General features: G+C 35.7%; 1 protein-coding gene across 3 annotated transcripts in view; it reads right to left on the bottom strand.

Annotated features, from left to right (window-relative positions):
• Nucleotides 1-20527, bottom strand: part of Slc30a4 (solute carrier family 30 member 4) — a 31051-nt gene extending 10524 nt beyond the window's left edge. Inside the window, exons 1-3 of one of the 3 annotated variants that reach the window (XM_048793697.1) lie at nt 19935-20527; nt 12999-13145; nt 7621-7648 (exon numbers count right to left, since the gene is read on the bottom strand). In XM_048793697.1, coding sequence (XP_048649654.1) covers nt 7621-7648; nt 12999-13145; nt 19935-20325 — 566 coding nt within the window. In that variant the 5' untranslated portion in view covers nt 20326-20527. The remainder of the gene's footprint in view (nt 1-7620; nt 7649-12998; nt 13146-19934) is intronic. The other 2 variants (XM_015480699.2, XM_015480698.2) reach the window with 2 other exon arrangements.
• Between the last annotated feature and the right edge of the window lie 3928 nt (nt 20528-24455).

The raw sequence follows: 24455 nt of genomic DNA, 5'->3' as shown, positions 1-24455 counted from the left end.
GGTCTATTCCCTAAAGACCTAAAAAGAGCATGCTACAGGGACACTGCTACATCGATGTTCATAGCAGCACAATTCACAATAGCAAGACTGTGGAACCAACCTAGATGCCCTTCAATAGACGAATGGATAAAAATCGATCCCTTTTCTCCCTTTCAACTGAATTGGCAAAAATTAAAAAGTCTGATAGTATCCAGAGTTAGCAAACCTATACTGGAGGAAACATTGTGTGGTTTTACCTTTTTTGAAGGTCAATTAGCAAAACTAATCAAAATTTAAAATGCATATATTCCTTGATTTGGCAATTCTACTTCTAAGAATCTACTAGTGTACCAGCATATTGTGAACACTTCCATCTGTAAAAAAATATCTACAGTTTTTTCACTGTAGCATTGGCTTATTATAAAAAAAAAACTGGACATGTTAAATGCCCACCAAAGAGAAATTTAATGAATAAATTTTGATACAGACACAGACAGTGGGGATACCAGAGAATCATTTGTTCAAGAAAAAATAAAAATCAGGAAAATTGATAGTCGTAAGACAGACAAGAAAGTATTACATATGGGAAATGGAACCTGAAGCTTAGGGGATTTACTTTATATTCTTTTTGGTAGTGTTTGAAATGTTTTAAGGATTTACCACAAACACATGTTAACAGACTAAAGAAAAACAGAATTTTAAAATATGTAGTATTCAATGTACCTTGATTCAGGCTTTCTCCTCTAGAATCATATACACATGCCAACTGAGTTGCACATGTGCAAAATAAGGTATGCTCTGAGTCTATTCATTAAACATTGTACATAACAGCAAATGATTAGTAGAAGCCTTGTAACACAATACTATGTAGTTGTGGAAATAATAAGAAAGCAGGTTGGAGATGTAGCTCAATGGTATAGCACTTGCCTATTGTGCACAAGGCCCTTAGTCTCATCCCCAGCACAGCAAAGAAAAAAAAAAAAGAGTAAGAAATTTTATTCTGATGTCCAAGACACAGTGTTATATGTAAAATAGCAAAGTATACAAAGTATGTACAATATGTTACCATTTGTATAACACAGAAAATATAATCATCTGAAAATGCAATCTCTGTAAAGATTATAAAAAACACTGGTTTCCTTGGGTGAGGAGAACTGGCTGGGAGACTTGGATGACTTTATACTATATATGCTTTTGTACCATTTGAATTTTCTGCCATGTGAATATGAAGTAAAAATAATTCCATCTTTTCAAAATAACAAAATATGGCAATGTGAAGTACATTTTAAAATAACTAATACTATATCAAATAAATGCTGATTGCAAAATAATAAAAGCAGGAAAATATTTTAACTTTTTTTGGGGGGGGTACTGGGAATTGAACCCAGGGCTTTCTACTACTGAGCTACATCTCCAGTCCTTTTTATTTATTTTGAGACAGGGTCTTGCTAAGTAAGTTGCGAAGGCTGGCCTTGAACTTCTGATTCCCCTGCCTCAGCCTCTTAGGTGGTAGGAAGTGTGTACCACCACACTCGGCTAGGAAAATACTTTTTTGTATGAGGTATTGAACCCAGGAGTGCTTAACCACTGAGCCACATTTCCCAGCCCTTTTTATTTTGAGACAAGGTCTTGATGAGTTGCTTAGGGCCTTGCTAAATTGCTGAGGCTGGTTTTGAACTTGTGATCCTCCTGACTCAGCCTCCTGGGCTGCTGGGATTACAGGTTTGTGCCACCATATCTGGTTCCTAGTCCTTTTTCTTTTTTTATTTTGTGCCTGGCCAAGAAAATACTTTTCTTTCTCCTACATTTTTATTGTTGCATTATAGTTGTACATATTGATAAATTTGTTGTTACATATTCATACATGTACACAATATAACAATATAATTTGGCCAATGTCACTTCCTAGGACTTCCCCCACTCCCTACCCAACTCCCATCCCTTGGTCCCTTTTCTCTACTGATTTCCCTTTGACTTTTAGGAGATCCACCCCACCTTTCTTTTCCTTTTTCCTCTCTAGCTTCCATATATGAAGAAAACATACAGCCCTTGACTTTCTGAGTTTGATTTATTTCACTTAACATGATGGTCTCTAATTTCATCCATTTCAGGAAAATACTTTTAAAGAAAACTTTTCCTGTCAAGAAAACAGGACATTAATCCTATTAAGTGTTAAAAAGAAAAACAATCTAAAAAACTGTTATCTTGGATGACTCATTGTTCAAAGGTTCCAGGTAGTTCAAGTATGTTGGACTTTGATATACTTTCATCCCAATTTATAAATTACAATGCTGTGAAATTATCTAGTGTTAAGAGACTTTTCCCCAAAGACAAATAATTAATTAGTAGCCAAAACTTCTTATAAAATTCTGTGTATCAACAGAACAGATGTTGCAATAAGACAAAGAAAATCTCATACAAATACTATTCAAAATTGTAGTCTACCTATTCCCGACATACTGATATTCATACTTTGAATGGCATATATGAGCTGTAGAAGACAGGAAAAAGTCAACTGAAATATAAAGCTAGTGCTGTGCATTCCTATAATCCTGGTTGCTTGGGAGGCTGAGGCAGGAGGATTGCAAGTTAGAGGACAGCCTCAGAAACTTACCTAGCAGGGTTCTAAGCAACTTAGTAAAACCTGTCTTTAAAAAAATAATAATAATAAGGCTGGGGATGTAGCTAAGTGGTAAAGTGCCTCTGGGTTCAACACCCAGTAATATCCCTCCCCCCAAGAAATATATAAAGTTTTGAAGAGAATTTCATATTAAGTACAGGCAGTAAACTCTTTAAGGATACAGAGAGATTTGCATATAGCAGGTACTCAAATGTTTACAGATGAATTTGTAGAAAGAAGGTAGTCAAAGGCTGACAAAGGGCAGATGATAAAAGGCTATCCAGTTTATAAGTTTAAGCTAAATACACACAATAGGTTATATACTAAATCCTTTCAAACAAGGAGTAAACAGGTTAAAAGAAGTTGTAAGCCAAATAAAAGGTGGAAAACACATGAACTTTCTTGTCAAGTTATAACTGCTTATGGTAAAATACATCCGTATAAATAATATGAAGAAAGAAGACAATTTAATAAACCCAAATGTCAAAATTCCATGTGCTAATGATAATCTCCTACTAGTAAGAGAACCTCAATCAGGTAGCAAGGCTCAAGTTAGCAACTAGGCCACCATAGTTTTTTTTAACATTTTAGTGAAATATTATTTTATGTTTTTTTTAATATATGACAGCAGAATGCATTACAATTCTTATTACATATATAAAGCACAATTTTTCATATCTCTGGTTGTATACATAGTATATTCACACCAATTCGCGTCTTCATACCTGTACTTTGGATAATAACAGGTTTTAAGAAAGACAGTGGATGCAGCCCTGCAGGGCTAAAGTGGAAGGAAGGGTGAGAGGCCAGCATGGATCCCTCATCCAATCAGAGTGGGCTAGGGCAGGATCTAGGGTGGGGGCCTGCTACAGAACTTATGAGTGCCTGGTTTTGGATAGGAATGACAATCTGGTTTACAGTGAAAGTGGCATCAGTCCAGGGACTGCCTTATTCTAGACTTAAAGTTTACATCTTACTTTCAGTCAAGAGGATTGATAAGCTAGATTTGTCTAAAATGGAGAAATTTAACAAATTAAAACTGAAGAAAATATTGAAGAAAACAAAAAAATAAAACAAAGTAACAAAACTCAAAATACTCTTCCCTCAAAGAAAACTATCCTGCATGAGAAAATGTGTCCAAACATCATAAAATGGAGATCTCCTCTAAAGAGCAATTTTTTTCCAACCACAAATCTTGGTTTTAGGATTCTTTTGTAAACCTGTGTAAAGAAATTTTAGGCACTATACGGCTTCTCACCTGTACTCCCTGGCTAAGAGGTTAACAGTAGTCAATGTTCCCTTAAATTTATTTTTAAATCTCCCACTGATATATAAATAAATTTCAGATGGAAGATGATAAGATGCTGTCAATAATCTCACCATTGATGACTTTTGTGTGTGGAGTCCTTGCCCACCCCCTTCAAAGGGCAAGTCAATTTTAACTTAGAATGGGTTCCTTCACTGATACAAACACACACACAGGGTGGTTTTTTTTTTTTTTTCCCCCTGTACTGGAGATTGAACCCAGGGGCACTTAACCACTACAGAGTCACATCCTACTACTGAGATTTTCAATTGAGAAGTGTAGTGATCTAGCTAAAAATGCTAATAGTAGTAATGTGATTGTTCATTCTGATAAAACAAACAAAAAGCTCTTTCACTACAAATAAATTAAACTTTGGATAAATACTATGAACAGGGCTAATTAGGGTTTAAAAATTGTGTTTCATAGTATATTTAATGTGATAGAATATAGATAAGGATAGGCAATTCCTTTTCCCTAGCAGCATTTAAGAAAAGGAAACTTTCAATCAACAACCAAATTATGACCTGTTTCAATTTTCTCGTTCTTGGTTGGTACCTAGACACATAACTTGCAATTAAGCTTTCCAGGACAAAAGGAATGCCTATCAGATGGATTTTTTCGTTTTCTTAAATGAGACCTAGGAAATCTCACAATTGAACACTAGACTTTGTAAAGTTACTACTCCATTACCTTTAGATAAATCTGAAAGATTAATTTCAATCTAAATGGAAATTTAACATAAATTTAAAACTATGGAAAAAGATTTTATACAATTGCTATTACAGTAGTTATATTTGCCACTTTATACATATATAATTAAAATCGTTACATCTGGCTAAACTGTGGCATTTAGAGAAGGGAGTAGGATGAGTGAGTATGTGTTTTTGCTACAAGATCACTTAGATCTTCTCATTCATTGGAAATATAAACAAATATTTATGGCCAAAGATCTAATAAAGACTAGAATACATTCTGAATTTCACATACAGAGGATAAAGAGTTTTGGTTTTAATGGCTAATAAATGCTAAAAGAAAAAGAAAAGAATGGAAGAAAATAAATGATTGTCAAGTTTTGATAGTAATATAAAACATGAAAACTGCTTATTGCACATTTAAAAACAATAGTAAAATACCAAAACTAGAGGTTTTCAAGTTCATAAGAAAAACACTGAAGTCCTTCTTCATTATTTTCCATAATAATCTTTCCATAGCATTTCCTATAACTTATGATTATATTTGTTTATGTATATTCAATACTGTTTGTCTCTCCACCCTATTATTCATTATTCAACAGGTAACTGTTGGGCAACCATTCAGTGAATGAATAATAATTTGCCTCAGCTGTGTAAACCGCATACAATTAAAACATGTTTTCATGGGTGAGGCACAAATGTATTGGACTACCACAACTGTTAGCTTCTCTAATGCTATGATGCCAATAATGAGTATATTTTACTTAAATTACATGAACACTTGTCTTTCTATTGTCTCAAAGAACTATATACAGTATAGCAAAAATCTAAAGTTGTGTTTCAGAGGTCTATAAAAATGAATAGAGTGGAGATGCATCCTCTTTTCCACTTCCTTTTATGATATTTCTCTTTTCTACCTTTCAATGGAAGACAGGAAGAAAACATAAGGAAAAAGAGTGGACTATATTGGATTTGTCTAAGAATTCCAAACTAGCATTTGTATTTCAGCTCAGCTACAGAGGTCCTTCCTACCCTCAGACTGAAGACATACCGGATTTTTGGTGGCCCACTGTCACTATCAGAAGGCCAAGCTAAACACCAGGGTTTGTCTTTGGATTCGCTCACCTTTTATTCTAAATAGTATCTCCTACTGCCTTCTTACCACTCCCCCTCACCATATACATGGTGCCAACTATTCTCAAGTTGATGATGGCTATCCAATGTTGACCTCCTTACTTATGTCTTCCTTCTGCTTCAATAAAAATTCTCATATCTAAGAAGTTCTAGAACTCTACTCTTTTCTTATAAAAGTTCATGTGATGTGGTTAAAGTCCCAATAAGATATGAATAATTACTAGACATAACTCTTGTCATGGGTAGGATGAAGCGGTTAAAATGAATCACAACTAGGAGAAGAGATTATGATTTTTTTTGGCTGTGGATATGAGAAGATTTTTTAGCTGAATATTTTCTGTTCCTTTAACATCAGAGGATGAAATAACAAATTATGTGGGACTAGAAATGCAACCATATACTTGCTCCAGGATGACCTGTAATCTAGCCAGATTTGCCCAAGGTCTTTGCACAGTACATACAGCTATAAAAGACTTCTATATTGTCACTTTGCCATTAATCTAGGTTGATGATCTGCATTACCACAGCTCAGAAATTGCATTCTATTCCAAATACAAAACAACTCTGCTTACTACAGTCCTCACATGATCATAATCTTTAATCAGCACAATCTCTTCAGCCCAAGATCTGGGAAAAAAGCCACATAAATTAAGTCAAATTACTTTCACAATCCAAAGGATAGAAGCAGAAAGCAAGAAAGTAAGCAAGAGAATGGGCTATTCTCTTCAGAATGCCACTTCTCCTATTCCTATTCCTCCTGAGGATTTGTGAGATTTCTTCTACTGTGATTTCTTTACGTTCTAAGTTTTATTAGCTCTCAGAATAAGGTGAGATAAAATAAATTGGATCAAATAAATACAGACACTTAAAAATAACCCACATTTGGCTCCTATCCTGGCTCCTAAACCATAAAAAACTGCTATTGCAGTTCACTGAAAAGAAAGAAAGAAAAAAGAATTTTACATTATCTGTGACTCACATGAAGGGAAAAAAGAGAAGCAATGAAATAAAACTGACTCCTAGAGCAACCACTTGTGCTTATCCCACAAATCTAAAAACATCTCTCCACCTTGAATGAATGATTTTTGTTAAAATGAACTTTGTTATATTGCCAAAAAAGTTCAAAGACGTAAGAGTAAAAAAGCACATCCTTAAAAACTGTTATTTAATCATCAGAGTGAATCATCTTACTTTTCTCCTACCACCTTGTTGAGACAGTTATGTGGAGACAGTAAGCACTCTGATAAGGAGAACGGAGAGGAGGCCCTTTGGAACATGGAACATTTTGAGATATGAAAAGTTTGGCAGGCAAAAGAGGAAAAGAAAAGAAGAAGACTGGAACTTTTATTGGGAATTTACTAGGTCGTTGACATGTTAGCTACTTTATAAACCTTACCATTTATTATTCACAATTCTGCAATATGGGCATTATCATCACTATTTTACAGAATAAAACTCCTACTCAGATTAACTTCTCTCCAACAGTTCATATAGAATTCATATATGAACCGAAGACATGGCTACAAAGTTCAAAAGTGATAAGTACCAAAGCAAACAAATAGGACCAGCACCTTACTGAGATAAGGCAGAATTTCCCTTCTGATTAATTTCTTCCTGTACCCAAAATGACCTATAATCAAGTTGCGCCATCTAGATATGATATGCCAACAATTAAATAAAATTTTATAGTTTAGTCTATGACCATGGCCAGTTTTAGAATTAGGGATATAATTTACATCAACAGAAATGATTTTTGAGGATCAGAAACTATATTAAATTATTTGTTCCATAGCTTTCATGACCTTATTTACTCAGCTTAAATATGCAATGGTTTGATTAATAATCTCTTACACAGAACTTATTATTACCAGACTCAACAGTATTATTACCTGTTTCTGTCCCTGCTTAACTCGTGGTCTCGAAGGAGACATTTTCATAAAAAGAGAAAAGATGTGAGAAATGCTGTTAGGCATGTATAAACTGTTATGATAACACAAAAAGGAAACAAACTGAGAGAATGATACTACCATATCTATCATTCACAGACCCAAACTCTTCTTTGTATAAATCTAAAATCAGTAAATAAAATAGGGGCAATTTCATTATAAAACCAATTCGTCATTATATATTAATATATTAGTTGCTTTATAAGACTTCATTTGTTGATAATTTAAACACAAATTTCAGGAAATATATGTGTCCATCACAGTTTCTATACAACTTTACATGTATACTATGTTTTTAATGAATGTCACTAGCTAGTGTGAATTAGATGTATCAGGTGTAATTTGACAGTATTATAAGTGAATATTAAAAACTCCTAGCTAGGCATAGGGGTGCATCCCTATAATCCCAGTGGCTTGGAGGGTGAGACAGGAGGAGTGCAAGTTCAAGGTCAGCCCTAGCAACACAGTGAGCCCTATGCAACTCAGTGGGAATCTGACTTAAAGTACAAAAATAAAAAAGGGCTTAGAATGTAAGTCAGTGGTAAAGTACTTCTGGGTTCAATCCCCAGTATCAAAACCAACCAACCAAACAAACAAACAGACCAACCCTTCCCTTATTACAGAAGGAGAACCAAAGGCATAGTAAAGCTAGTTACTCTATATCAGCTAAACAAAAGAAGATCAGAAATTGGATCATAATTTCCTCATTTCAGTATTTTATTCAGTAAAAGCTAATCTTTGGGTTACAAAAGAAACAGAAACTTTCTTCTTCCTCACACCAGACCATTTGAAGGAGCTGGAAGTTCACTGTAGACAGTACTTAATACTGTGAAGCTAATTCTCTATAAAGGAAATTCCAGATTCAGTCTCTGAACTGCCCAAGGAACTGATGTAGAAGATAGAAAACAAATGTAATAGCATGTGTCATTGTCACTATTTTACTACCAAGTAGAACTGTCTCTTCAATTTCCTTTATTTCAACTTTCTTAAGAAACATTCTAATCATTCTCATATGGGTGAGAACCCATTATCTTTTGTACTTAAAAACTATTCATAGGCATAAATCAGTATCAAAAATATTTAGGAACCTAAAAGAAACCAAAGGTAAGAGTAGAAGGCAATAGGAAGTCCTCTTGCTTGCTTCCATTGGGCTCACAGCATTTCTGTTCTCTTAACCCATTTTGTCCCATTATCCCAGATGTGGAACACCTATAAAAAACTTAAATTGAGCAAAAAATATACCATTTATGGTAATTTGAAATGATTATTATGTTTTTAGAAGTCTACTCTTGAGAAAAGTAACAGGTGAATGATTAGAAAAATAAATTTCATATATATGAAAAATATTTATATATAACAAATATATTAAGGATATACAAATATAAAGAACATATAAGCTCTACATTTTGTTTCTAACCTATTTTAATGCACTTGTGTTAATTTTGTTGAAATAGTCACAAAATTGAAAACTTGGGATTTAATGAGTTAAGGAAAAAATCTAAACTCCATTTTTTCTCTTGCACCTAAAACTAGTGAATATGATTTGTACCATATTATGATGAAATTTAACCCAAAATTTTAAAGATCAGATAATCTGTAGTTTTTAGTAGTCTTTCTAGATATATACGTATAAGCTACATATATGCCTTGAATTAACTTTATTTTCTCCCAAAGAATAAATGAAGCTAATTAAAGAATAAATGAAGGCTGTTTTGAAGTACTAGACAGTGTTCTAAGCACTTTACAAACTTCAACTCATTAAATATTCTTTTTTGTTTTTAATTTTTTTTGTAGTTGTAGATGGACAGAATGCCTTTATTTTATTTGTTTATTTTTATGTGGTGCTGCAGATCAAACCCAGTGTCTCATGCATGCTAGGCAAGCATTCTGCCACTGAGCTACTGCCCCAGCCCTCATTAAATATTCTTTATGACTCTAAGAGATAGGCACAATTATTACTATACTCTTACAAACAGGAAATAGAGACACAATGATGTTAGGTAACAACCCCAAAGTTACACTGGTAGGAAGCAAGGGAGCCAAGACTTAAGTCAAACCAGTGGTCTCTCTGTTGCCTTTCATGGGTACTTGTAAACACTAATCAAAAGGATATAATCAACTGGGCACAGTGGTGTTTGCCAGTAATCCCAGCAATTCAGTAGGCTGACGCAAGAGGATTGTAAATTTGAAGCCAGCCTCTGCAATTTATTGAAACCCTGTCTCAAAATAAAAAATAAAAAGGGCTGGGATTTAGTTAGTGACAGAGAGCCCTGGGTTTAACTGCTAGTACCTGGACATAAGTATAAACAAATCAAAAGCCTACAAGAGAATGTGATTTTTTAAAGTGGAAAATACACCCATAACAGAATTAAAATTACTATTATAATTAAATTATGGCTTGATAATTACTAATGTCAAGAGTGCATTTGGTTCTTCAACACAAATAGAAATTTCTAAAAAATCTAGTTTAATTTTCTGCTTCCCCATGTGGAATCCCAAGGTAATATCTTGTATTCGATTCTTAGTCAAAAAGAAGCAAAAGAATACTATTTTTATCTGAATAGCTAAGTGGTCATTCTTTAAGTTTGGAACTTTTAAGTCAGAAGTTTCTATGCATTTCTGAGTATAAAGTGATCTTCAAGAGGTAGAACTGTGCATACTTGCTGCCTCAGGTCTAGAACTGGGTATAGAGCATGTTGCTTTTTAAGAAAATTTTTTAATAAGAAGGAACACTGAAGAACAGAATATGAACATATATAAGTATCTATTTATATTTCCCCAAAGAAATGCTGAAAGGATAGCCCAAAAACTAATCCAAATGGCTTATTACCATGGAGTAGGACAGGAGGATAAGGTGGAGGGAACAGAATAATATTAAGTCTTCCCTCAGTAAACTTTGTATGGTTCACATATTTAACAAAATTAATTAACAACAAAACCCCCAAACTCTTTCCAACCCTTCATGTTATCAAAACAAAACAAAATTTAGTCACAATAACAACACACCAGAAGTTTCTCAGGGGTGCTTCTGCAGTGTTCTTCTGGACCTAAATCTCAAAGCGATGGAATTGGAGGTCACAAGAGCTGCATTGTTTAACTGTGTACAATGGAAGCATACCCTTCTTCCCAGAGTTTCAGATTATTCATGATATTTTGTGAAACCAAAACACCAACTGCTTTTGTTAACAGTTTTTTTCACCAAATTCTGTATATCTCTGTGTCTTCTGAGCTCCCCCAAATCAACATATTTATTTTCTTCCATTATTTCCACTATTACTTCATAGAAAAGAATAAGTGAAATAAGGTCTATATGTAGAAACAGCCCCATAAGCTTTTGTAATACAAAAGGAAGACCCCAAAAGTACTCTTTTAGTGTGAAGCTTGAATACCTTCCTGCCTCTAAAAAATACTCACCTATCTGTATCTTTAATAATTCTTTAATTATTTTTAGATGACTTTGAAAAATTGAGATAAAAATTCACTATTTTAAAATATACATGTCAATAGTTTTTAATACCTGTTTGAGGCTGTGCAACAACATCACCATTACCTAATTCTAGAACACGTTCATAACCCGTATAAGAAATCCGTTCCATAGTTACTCCCTTTTATTTATTTATGCACCACTTCCCTCCAACCCTGGGGATTGAGCCCAGGGCCTTACACATGCTAGGCAAGAAGTGCTCTACCACTAAAAAACACCCCCAGCCCTTTTTTTTGGGATAAGGTTTCACTAAATTGCCTGGGCTGGCCTTAAATCTGTAATCCTCCTGTCAGCCTCCAGAGTAGCTGGGGTTACAGGTGTGTACCACAGTAACCTTTCATTTTTGAAGTTCTATTTTATGAGATTCTTAATAGCAGACCTTGTGTACCTTGCAGATTATTCTAATTTTAAACATTTTTTCCTGTTTCCATAATATCTATATTCTGGGAGACTTTCTTTCCTAGTCCTTCTACTGAAAAAGTATTTTTAAAAATTTCAGCAATAATACTTTTAATTTCAGATATAGCTCTTTCTTATATTTCTTTTTTAAAAAATATTTTTTAGTTGTCAATGGATCTTTATTTTATTTATTTATTTATACGTGGTGCTGAGAATTGAACCCAGTGCCTCAACATGCTAGGCAAGTGCTCTATCACTGAGCCACAACCCCAGCCCTCTTATGTTTCTTTTTAAAAACATCTTGAATATGTTAATAAGATAATTTTGTACAGTAGCTGATAGTTCTGAGGGTAGGGATGCCAGGTGACTTCCCAACATGAAGACCTAGATATCCAGTTTTGCACTAGAAAACACAATGACTAAACAAGAACGAGATGCTGTGTTAAGATTAGGCTAAAAAGTAACAAAGAAGATGATGAACTGATTGATTTATTAACCAAGAGTAAAGAGTCCCTACAAAATAAAACTTCCAGATATTAACTCTGGTTCTTTGAGATAGTTTCTGCTGAATATAAAGTTAATGGCAACTTCTGGATTCTATGCAAATGCTATCTGGGTATATGGTACTTCATACAATAGTTCAGGTAATAATTTTATACATATTTTCAAAATAAGTAAAAAAAATAGAAAAGAGGCAGAGCTGTACAGATAACAATGTATGATACTGACCCCTCTTAAACACTAATATCTATTCAAATTGGCAATAAAAATGAGTGCATTTTTGGAATTATGTTGACACATGGATGAAATGAAGGTCAGGAACACAGTATATGTTGTACCTGTTATAATAGTGCTTAAAATCTAGGCTTAGTAGCTTTGGCTAAAATTTCTAAAGTGAAAGGAAAAGCAATGCTCATTAGTGAGTTAAAACTAAATCATTATTTTCTTTTTAAACCCATATGGTTTTGCTTGGCTCAATACAATAAAAGTAAACTTTTTACCAACATCTTTAGGACAGAAGGAACAACATTTGAGGATTAATGCTCACCATATAATTTTAAATGTGTGTAGCTGACTGGGCTAAATGTACGTTGGAAGCTTTTTTTTTTTTTTTTTGGTACTGGGGATCCAACTCAGGGGCATTGGATCACTGAGCCACATCCCCAGCCCTACTTTGTATTTTATTTAGAGACAGGGTCTCACTGAGTTGCTTAGCGCCTTGGCTTTGCTGAGGCTGGTTTTGAACTCATGATCCTCCTGCCTCAGCCTCTGGAGCCACTGTCATGCACCAGGAAGATAAGTTTTTGAATAAATATCACTTAACTATTTTCATTTGCTTTGTTCAAACAAGATATCACTATAAAGATTTTGGTTAATCAGGGTTACAGTTGTGGTTTTACCATAAAATATTATACCAAAAGAAACCTCAATTTCCTACCTAAGCGATGAAATCCAAAGGTGAATCTTCTGGTTGGTGACTTTGAAGACAGCCACAAAGCAAGCAGGGTAAGTATGATAGCACTTAGATCAGTTAACATATGAAGTGCATCTGTCATAATTGCTAGGCTATTTGCAATGTATCCACCTTAGAATAAGGGAGAGATGGAAGAAGAAACAAATTAATTAAAAAATGTAAGCAGACAAACCTGAATTATTTAACATCCTACAACACAAACTGTGAACTAAAATCTTTATCCTGTACAATTAAATTAAAGTATCCTCAATTTTATACAAATCATTAAATACATATATAGTTGTTTTTAGGTATCCACAGAGGATTGGTTTTAGGACCCCCTTGTTTATAAAAATCTGTGCATGTTCAAGGTCTTATATAAAATGATGTAGCATTTGCATATCACTTATGCATATTCTTCTGTATACTTTAAATCATCTCTAAATTACTTATGACACATAATACAATATAAAAGCTAAGTAATTATACTGTAGCTGGGCATGGTAGCCCACATCTGTAAACCCAGCAATGTGGGAGGCCAAGGCTCACAAGTTTGAGGCCAGCCTCAGCAATTTAGTGAAGTCCTGAGCAACTTAGTAAGACCTTGTCTCAAAAAAAATAATTGAAAGGGAGTTCAGATGTAGCTCAGAGGTAAAGTGCCTCTAGGTTCAATTCCCAGCACCAAAGACAAAACAAAAAAAATAGTTACACTGTATTATTTACAAAGCAATGACAGGAAAAAAAAGTGCATTAAGTACAGATGCAATCAAAATAATACTTTTAATCCATAATTGGTTGAATCCATGGGAACCCACTCCGTGGAGCACCCACTATACAGAGTTGTTGATAAAGTCCAGTTGTTCTATTAATAGATTCTCCAATGAGTCAAAGACCTTAAAAAAGTTAAGAACCACTAAATTTGTGGCAAACATATAAAGAAAAATGTATTTTAGCAATGCAGCTTTTGCTCATCCTACTAATTCTACTATTAGTGAATTAATAACTGTAATGTGTAAATATTACAACAAAGTTGAAGAAAATCTGTTCCCTTGTTGAAGAGGTTGAACAGTAAATAAAACTGAAGAAACCCACAAGATACACAACATAAAAGATAAAAATTAACTGATTCCTTCCAGGCATGGTGGTATATGCTCATAAACCCAGCAACTTAAGAGGCTGTGGTGGGAAGATCTCAAGTTTGAGATCAGCCTCCTCAATAACTTATCAACATCCTGTCTCAAAAAACAAAATAAAATAAAGAAAAAAGAAAGGGCTAGGGTATAGTTTAGTGGTTATGTACTCCTAAACCCCCAGGATCCTCCAGCCCTGCCAAATGAACTGATTCCCTTGAATATGAATAGCAATGTCTCAAAACAGAGGAAGAAAAGGTAGTATTTAGAAAACATATTCTGATTGATGGCAATGTACAGGAAAAACATTGTTTCCACATGCTATGGTTTGAATATCCCCACCAAAACTTAGGTTGAAATTTATTTCCCATTGGGAGGTATTAAGAGATGGGGAACTTAATTTGACCTTTGGAAGGTTATTACAGTTAAATGAATTCAGAGGTGGGTCTCTATTTCAAAGCGACCCTGGATTTTATAAGAGGAGAAATATGAGGACCCTATATCTCACAATGTGATGCCTGGCACTGCCCTGGAACTCTGAAAAGAAGGGCATTATCAGATGTGGTCATCTGGTCTTGATTTCCCAGACTTCAACAAGTGAACCTTTATTCTTTATAAATTAGCCTGTGGTTTCAGTTATAGCAACAGAAAATGAATTAAAACCCTGATCATAGGGTTTGGTACTATCTGTGGTCTTACGTAGTCACTGGGGACTCTGGAATATATCCCTCATGGAGACTACTATATTTGAGTTATACTACATTTTAATTTTTTTTTAACTTTTCTCTCCTATTATCTATCATTTTTATTTTACTCTGACAGAGTACCTTAATCATCTGCTAACTCTTCTGTGAAGTTTAAAAAGTTCTATTATATTTTTATTGTTCAAAAGCTCTTTTCTTTACCCTTAATTTCTTTTTTAAGGCAGGCTATTCTTGTTTCTGGGATACATGTGCTTCTGATATCTTTGAGGATACTAATTACATTTATTATACAATTATAAATGAATGGTTCTTGAAAAGGTTTTAACTGGCTCTCCTTATTTTACCCACCTTCAAACACATTTCCAGACAGCTAAGTACAACCAATTCTGGGCCTACTTAGGTTTCTCTAGTGTAATAGTTCTCAAATAAAATGGTTTCTGGATAATAGGAGGCATACTCCCTGGGATTTATTAGAAATCAAATGCTCAGTTCCCTCCCAGGTCTATTTAATTTAGAATCTCTGAAGATGGGGCCCAGAACTTCGTGTCCCAAGTTCTCTATGTGATTCTGATGTACAGTAAAATTTGAGAAACCATTAACCCTAGAGTAAACTGGGCTGGTTCTCAGCCTTCCCCACTGCTGGATTTCTTGGGTCTCTTAAGTCAATTACCTCTTTAATCTGTTTCCTTCCCAGTTTTCAAATTTTTTATTACCATTTTCTCCTTTCCAGTATTTCTCCTCTGTGTGGATTTATACTGTTTTTCCCCAAAATCCTTTTATTGCAGTTTAAGAGAGGCTTTGGGATGAAGCAAAATTAGAAGAATGAGTTCAATATGCCATCTTTACCTGGGAGTTTGTGTTCACTCAAGTGTTTTTGATTCTAATAAAAATGTTGTAAAAATAACTGATAACGCTCTTACTAAATCCTATGGAATATCTTTGTCCTCATCTAATTGGACAATTTCAATCTATTTATTTTCACTATGATTTATAGTGGTCCACCCTTATCCTCTCAAGGGATACATTTAAGTTCCTTAGTGGATGCCTGAAACCTTGGATAGTACCTAATCTGACATATACTATTTTTTTAAACATATACCTATGATAAAAGTTTATAACTGAGAAGAGATTTTAACAAGAGTCCATAATAAAATAGAACAATGATAGCAATGTAGTATAATCAAAAGTTATGTGTGGATATGCTAGACAAAGGGATGATTCACATTCTGGGCAGGACAAAGCAGGACGGTGTGAGATTTCATCACAATACCCAGAACAATGAGCATTTTAAAACTTATGAATTGTTTATTTCTGGAACTTTCCATTTAATATTTTTGGGCTGTGATTGTGGTTAACTAAAACCAAGGAGAGCAAAACCACAGAAAGTGAAATTGAGGATAAGGGGTGACTACAGTGTTCTCTTTTTTTGGATTTTTGGGACACTTGTTTGCCTCTGACTTTAAGTTAGAGTTCCTCAAGACTGAAGCTTTCTAGGTAATTTTACTCATTCCTGTTGCATCACATACTGCGTCTCTCTCTACTTTGACCTCTCTTCTGAACCACAGACTCATATTTAATAGCCCACTAGACATCTCCACTTGACTATTCCATACATACGAAAACAACTCTTGAACCCTTGCCCAAATCCTGCTCTGCATTCTATTCCTGCTTCATAAATGGTGCCTTTCCACACACTGAACTGCTTAGGTAAGAAACTTCAGAATCACTTCCTGACATTTCTTTCTCATTAATCCCCACATCCAAATCATCAGCCAATTCTGTCAATGTTCCCTCTAGACTGTTCTCAATCAGTTCATTTTTCTACATCTACTCTATAGTCTAAGCCAAAACTGCTTATCTGGACCTCTATAACAGTTTACTTTCACCCATTCTTGTACCCTCCATTCTCCACATAACAGCCAGAGTAATCTTTTGAAAAGACAAATGCCATCATGTTGCTCTCCTACTCAAGCCCTTCACTGGCTTCCCACTGTATTTAGAAGAAGAACTATACTCATCTCACTCAATGTGGCCTATCAGGACCTGCTTATCTGGTCCTGCTGCCTCTTTCCCACATGCTCACTACATTCCAGCCATACTGGCCCTCTTTTTAAGTTTCCTTTAAAGGATTGAAGACTTTAGAACCTTTGTACATGCTGTTCTCTTTGCCTGGATAACTTCTATTATTCTCTTTTGGTTTAAATGTACTTAGCTCATGCATAAACTATGTCCCACTGGTTTCTATGTCTTATAGTACATTGTTCTTTTTCTTCATAATACTTAAAACAATTTAATCATGTCTATTCATTTAATACCTTTTTTCTTTAGATGAAATGCTTCAGATAGTAGGAATCCTACTAGGTTTTTTTGGTCCATTATATATCTAGAACATGTAGTGGCATATAGTATATATTTAAAAAATACTTGCTGAATGAAAGAAGAAAAAATGGATGTTGCCCAATGTCCTAGAGCAAGTTAGTAGCAAAGCTAAGATTTAAAACCAAGTCTTCTCTTTCAGATCTTCAAATTACTTCATGTTTCATTACTACATACTTCCTATATGAGATGCTTTACTTCTAAGTCCTTTGAACATACTTTAATATCCTATTATAAAAACTTCTAAACAACATTCTGAATTGTTAATGTCTATACTAAGTATTATCATCTCTGTATTATTTAATAAGAGTTTCAGATTTGAAAATAAAGTCAGTATTTAAAAGGAAATACTTATTATGGTTTTCACTAAATAATAATTACCAAATTAGAGATTCTCAAAATGGGAAGTCAGGCCAATTATATCTTAATGACTTTCACTTAGGTGAAATAAACTCTAAAGTAAGGGGGAAAATTGTGGTTAATTACTTGAACTTCAAACATCACAAAGTCTGAATGTTTCAATATTCTTGTTGTATGAATTTGGGCAAATTACCAAATTTTAATCTGCTGAGATTGTGCCCCATCTGGACACAGTTTGCCCCTATCTTTGAATTTCTTTATAGCTTAAACATTTATAATTGTCTAACAGAGAAAAATTAATTCCACAAAAAATTTAATTATTGAATGTCTGCTTTGTGCCCATCTCTGTTTAAGGTTCTGGGAATTCAGCCTATATTTCAGTGCAGGAAGAGATACTAAACAAATAAATACACAAATAAGATAATTTCAGGTGCTGAGGGCTTTGAAAGTTAGAGATGGTAAAGAAGACAAGGAGTAATTTCCTTTAGTCTATCAGAAAAAGTCTCTCAGGTGTTTTCTGAGTCAAGAATTAAAGAAATTAGGGCTGGGCTTGTGGCTCAGGGTAGAGTGCTTGCCTAGCATGTGCGAGGCCCTGGGTTTGATCCTCAGCACCACATAAAAATAACTGAATAAAATAAAGGTATTGTGTCCAGCTAAAAAATAAATATTAAAAAAAAAGAATACAAGAAATTAGCCAAGAAAAGATATGGGAAAAGGAAATCCACATAAAACCCTGACCTATTAGTAGACCATGAAATTAGCATTCTAAGACATAAATGAACAAATATTAGGACACATCACCTAATTTTTATTTTAATTATACATGTGTTTACACACATGCATATGTGTACACGTACATACATACATATGTATGCATGAATGTCTACACAAGTCACAATGTTAAGTGCATTTCTCACTATTGAGAGGTCAGAAAAAAAAAAATCACTGATGTAGAGAATCCAACCAGTTTGAAGGCATTAGGGTAAGGAAAAGCTATGTGAATCCTGAGAAGACAAAGATCAGTATGGCTTAAGTTAACACTTAAGAGGAATGATCTGCAATGAGGTAGGAAATGGGTATAATTTTTCTATGTAAAGCTTTCAGTCAAGCATTTAAAATCTAGACTACCAACTGGTTCTCATCATGGTTCATCAAAGAGATAACATGAGAGGATCAGCTCCTTGCTTTAATGTCACTTTGAAAAAACTATTAGTAAGAGAAGTTGGCAATTATACTTGGCCCTCCATATCTGCAGGTTCTCTATCCTTGGATTCAACCATTCATGAATGGAAAACATCTGAAAAAAACAAAACAAAAACAAAAAAGCAAACCCAACACTGCATCTGTACAACATGCACAGACTTTTTCTTTTTTGTTAATTATTCCCTAAACAATACAATTTATATAGCATTTACATTGTATTTGGTACTATAATTTAGAGATGACTTAAAGTTTATGGGAGAATGTATGTAGGTTATATGCAAATAACTGCATCATCTTATATAAGGCACTTGAGCATCTTGATTTAGGTGAGAGGGAAGTCCTGGAACTAATCGCCCTTGGATAAAGAAGGGTGACTATGCACTACCCTAACAGTGAAAGTAACATCTAAGAATTTATCTTATACTGAAAATGTATTATTTGCAATAATTAAAAAAATGAAAAAGAAAATCAAATTCATAGAACTGGTGGAGCCCTCTGGTTCATTTCAGAGTATCCTTACAATGAAAAACTTTCAAGTTAGTTGGTAGTATTGACTTTTACAAATCCATTGACTATAAATTCAAAAGGAAATGGTAATAAAGAGACTGAGTAAGTCAAACATAAGAAAAAAAAATCAGAAGACTGGGACGTGGCTCTTCCATTAGCCACCAAAATAGCCTCACAGTTTATTCAACCCATGTAGGCTTTCAGAATTCTTATGTGTGATCAAAAAGGTACAGCAGGTGTTCAATAATATCTCTTAATACTGTAAAATTCTACCGTTCTACTTTAGACTCATTTGCTACTTTTAACATTGCAAAAATTAATCTGGTGTTTTATCATGATTGTCTTTTAAAAGAGGAAGTTACACGATATACAATGAAGATAATATCAACTTTACAGTAAATGACACGGGCGTTTGAAAAACTAGAAGATAAAGGCACAGTTATCTCAGGAGGTTTCGGGGTTGTACTTACGGCTGATGCCCTTTGGAATCCTGTGGCTTTTTCACATCCTAAGATCAGTATCTTGATACATAACAAACTTCCTGAAAAGAAAGCTTAAATCTCAAATCATGTGTCACTAACTACAGCCTGACAAAGACTTCAAGGCAAAGTAAACAGAAAGTGAGTTGGCACACAACTCACCTACGAGTTCTCCAATCATGAAAAGCAAGTAAAGGACGGCGGCAATGGTCAACCTGGTTTTCACCTTTCTCTGCTTCACTAACTCTCTCCGTTTGCTGCAGTTGTCACAGGGGTCCACCTTCAAACTCAGCTGACTGTTGGTCAAAGGTAAGTCCTGATCCAATAAGGAATCATCGTCGGTCTGGAGGGCCGGGTGCGCCCCGTTGATAGGCCTTTCTGGGACTTCAGAGTCATCGTCGGCCACCACGACTCGAAGTTTATTAAACCGAGAAAGCCCCTGGTCGCCCACCTCGTCCGAGAAGTCAAAGGCGCTGGTGTCATTTAAGAACAGCGGCGCGTCGTCCTTCCTCAGCAGAGATTTGAGGCGCTTCCACGCGCCGGAGCCGGCCATGGCAGAGGTTCAGCGGAACCGCTGGGTGCAGGCGGCCGGCCGGCGGCCCCTACTTCACGGGCGCGCCGGTTCCCGAGGGCAGTGCCGCGCGTCCCTCTCCATCCTGTGGAAAACGAAACACGTTACCAATTAAAGGCGCCCCAACACTGCCCACAAGTTCCGAAGGCGCTGACTGCGGGGAGCAGGGCCGGCCCCAAGGCGCGGCCGGGGATCCGCGAGGGGGCGGCGNTGGAGCTGACGGCCTGCCGGTCCTTCGCGCGGCCAGAGCCCCGGCGGCTGTGCCCGGAGAGGGTGGGGCTTGGGCCGCCCTTCCACCTACCCCGGAGGCGTGTGCGCGCGGAGCTGGGGTTCGCGGGCCAAGTGGATGGGTTCGAATGGTCCAGCCCAGAGCTGGGCGTACCTACCTGGGGGTCATCCACTCAGAATCTCAGGACCGATCTTGGTCGTTGATGCTCCGCAGAAAACAAATTTAGTGCTCTTGTACTGGGTGGGAAGCCAAGCAGTTCCTCTCTCCCGGAGTTACTACCTTTCTGGCAAATTGGCAAAATTTGATGCACAGCCAGGTCAATCCTATATGATCGGTTCTGTGACCTGCCCTATGTTTATTATGATTTTTTTCCATCAAATATGTGTTGACCTCCTGTGTAATTTCTGCCACATTCCTTTTGCCGTTGAGGTATTACAATATGTACTAATCCCGAGCACAGAAAGTCTAGTAGCTATTTGGCCTTTGGTTCTGTTTGACAAATAACATAATAAGTTCTGAATAGTAGTTTCTGATTTAAACCTAAGTTTGAATGGCAAAATGGAAAGGCAGAGTGATCTCCTCTTTTCCCCACAAAGTCTCAAAGATTCATAATCTAGGTTTTCTGTGTGGATTCTAGGGGGTTCAGTAGATCTTTAAATGTAAAAATTTTTGAGTGTATTTTCCTTAGAGTTTTGATTTTATTTTTTGTTTTTGGTACTGGGGATTGAAACCAGGGGCGCTGAACTACTGAGCCACACCCCCAGCCCTTTTAATATTTTATTTGGAGACAGGGTCTCCTTGAATTGCTTAGGGCCTGGCTAAATTGCAGAGGCTGGCTTTGAACTCTGATCCTTCTGCCTCAGCCTCCCGAGCCGCTGGGATTACAGGCATTTGCCACCCAGGCCCAGTTTTCCTTAGCTTTAATCCATTCTCAAATGGAGCTAAGACTCAAGTTTAAAAACACTGCCAGGAGAATTCATTTATAGGTCAAACCCCTAGCTTCTACTTGGAGTGGAATTGTGAGGCAAACTCCTGTGTTTATGCATGTTATGTTTTTATAACAGTCAATGTGTCTTTCCAAGTTACAAGTCAGAAAAAATAAAGTCACATGAAACATTTTCCTCTGAAGGGTCAGTCAGATGACACCTCAGAATCTTGTATACTCAAGAGCAAGAGCAGTAACTGCTTCTGAACTCCATAGCAATCCCTCACTTTTTGAATGCTCACTACATTCCGGCAGAGTTATGGTCATGGAATTAAGTTATGAAACCTGAACAGAGACTCCATGATTCTAAAGTCATGAAGGAAAGAATGTTTCCCAAAATTTCACTACCCAAGACCCTCTGGTCTTAATCAGATGAAGGAAGACAGCTTCTTGGGGATTGCTTTCCTAGCCCCAAATATCTTAATCCACCCAATTTTGGGAATAGGGTTTTAAAAATTTCACTTTGTTTTATGTCTGAAGTTTTATTAATGAGAGATAGAGATGAACAAAGTGAAGATTTCAGGAGTGTCATACTATCTTTAGAATAATTTCTTCAAATGATATTTCATGTAAGAAAAGGGGATGGATGATTTCAAGAAAAGATGAGGCAAGAGCATGGGTTGTTTTGTGCATTTACAGTAAGCTTTGTGGAGGAGGGCTGCAGTTGTGCATCCCACTGTGTTTTTACTATTTTGTCCACTGGATCCTGGAGAGAGTTTGGGGAGGACAACAAAACTCTATATGGTGATTGTTAAGGTAGATCCACAAATTCTATGATAGCTCTATCCCTCAAGAAGTGGAGCTTAATTCCCTTCCTCTTGTTTGTACGGTTCACTTCATGATAGCATATGACCTATAAAGAACAGAATATGGTAAAAGTGACTGTGACTTATGAAACTAGGTCATCAAAGACATTGCAACTGCCTCCTTATTCTCATTTTTGAATCATTTGCACTGGAAGAGCTGGCTACCATGTCTTCAGGAAAACTCAAGCAGCACCATGGAAAGGCCCATGTAAGGGGGAACTGAGGCCTTCTGCCAAGAGCCATGTGAGCGAACCATATTGGAGGTGAACCCTTCATCCCCAGCAAGGTTTACAAAAGACTTCACCGTGGGCAATGTTGACTGAAACCTCATGTGAGATCCTAGGCCAGAACCACCCAGTTAAGCTATTCTCAGATGACCCACAGAAACTTCCTGACATAATAAAATAAAATGTTTATTGTTTTAAAATTAAAAGTTTTGTAGTAGTTTGTCATTATGTAGTAGATAACTAATATGCTATATATCAATCTTACTCTACAGCAAGAAAGACACTTATTATTTAATTACATGGGCTCTTGTTTCTAACCCCACCCTGAGACTAATGACATGATTTGTATCCTTGAGCTTTAAAAAAGGCTAAACAGTCTCCTGTGAATAGGTGTGGAAGGTAACCACCATTTGCAACCTTATTTCTATGCATTCAGAGTTTGTAACAATAGACAAATGAATTTCTTAAACATGACCCACTTGTAATCTCAGTACTGCCTGCAATTCTGTTAGCTATTGCTCAGTATGCATTTTTTTTTTAAAAAATAAGAGACTTCATACTTCTTCACAGTCTGAAGAACTTTTTGCATGGAAGATGTAAAAATTTGCCAACCATTTAGCACATCTCTTTACCAGGTGATCCATAATCTTCAAATTGTAAGTAATAGTAGAGGCCTATGAGTTCAGTTGAAAGGTATACCTTGGGGCAGTTAACTGGGAATAAATAAAATATCCTATGTCAAAATCTGTTTTCTGGCCCAGATATCTCTTGGGGAAAAAAAAAAGACATTGCTAAACACAATACCACAGCTAATATTTACTTAAGGCCTATTTACATACCAGGCAACATTCAGGGGACCTGACTTATATGAGCTTATTTAGTTCTTACAAAATCTCTAGGAAGAAGTTAGTGATTAAAAGCACTTGAAGGTCTTGGAGTTAGACTGCTTGTGTTTGAATTCTGGCTTCACCCTTCACTGTCATATAATCTCTGCAAATAAATCTCTTTGTGTTTCAGGTTTTTTTACATACCAAATGGGAATGACAATAGTACCTACTTTATGGCGTTGTAGAAAAGACTAAATAAGATAACGTGTAAAGCATGTAAAGTTAGGACACATAGTTCCTAGCACATAGTAAGTGTTCAATCAATGCCAGCTATTACTGTTACATAGATGAAGATAGTTTCAGGGAGGACAGAGTGAGAACTCAATTCCAAATGAGTTTGGTTTCAGAGCTCAAACTCTTAATAATTTTCTACACTGTTTCCTTCACTATTTTTGGCATTTATATATATGAATTATATGTATATATATATAATTTTTATTTGTTCTAATTTGTTATCATGACAGCAGAATGCATTTCGATTCATTGTGTACAAATGGAGCACAACTTTTAATTTCTCTGGTTGTACATTATGTAGAGTTGCGCCATATTAGCAGTAATACATGAACTTAGGGTAATGCCATTCATCTCATCCCACCATCTTTTCTGCTCTCATCTCCCCTCCCCTTCCCTCTCTCCTGTTGCCCAAAGTTCCTCCATTCTCTCCATGTCCCCACCCCATCGTGATGGATCAACATCCACATATCTGAGAAAACATTTGGCCTTTGATTTTTTGGGATTGTCTTACTTCACTTAGCATGATATTTCTCTAATGCCATTCATTTACCTGCAAATGCCATAATTTTATTATCTTTTAATGCTGAGTAAAATTTCATTGTGAATATATACCACAATTTCTTTTTCCATTCATCTTTTGAAGGGCATCCAGGTTGGTTCCACAGTTTAGCTATTGTTAATTGAGCTGCTATGAACATTGATGAGGCTGTGTCACTATAGTATGCTGATTTTAAGTTCTTTGGG

Source organism: Marmota marmota, unplaced genomic scaffold, assembly GCF_001458135.2.
Source record: "Marmota marmota marmota unplaced genomic scaffold, marMar, whole genome shotgun sequence".
In the NCBI taxonomy this organism is placed as follows: Eukaryota; Metazoa; Chordata; class Mammalia; order Rodentia; family Sciuridae; genus Marmota; species Marmota marmota.
Note: the sequence above shows the minus strand (reverse complement) of the source record. Positions and strands in the feature narration are given on the sequence as shown.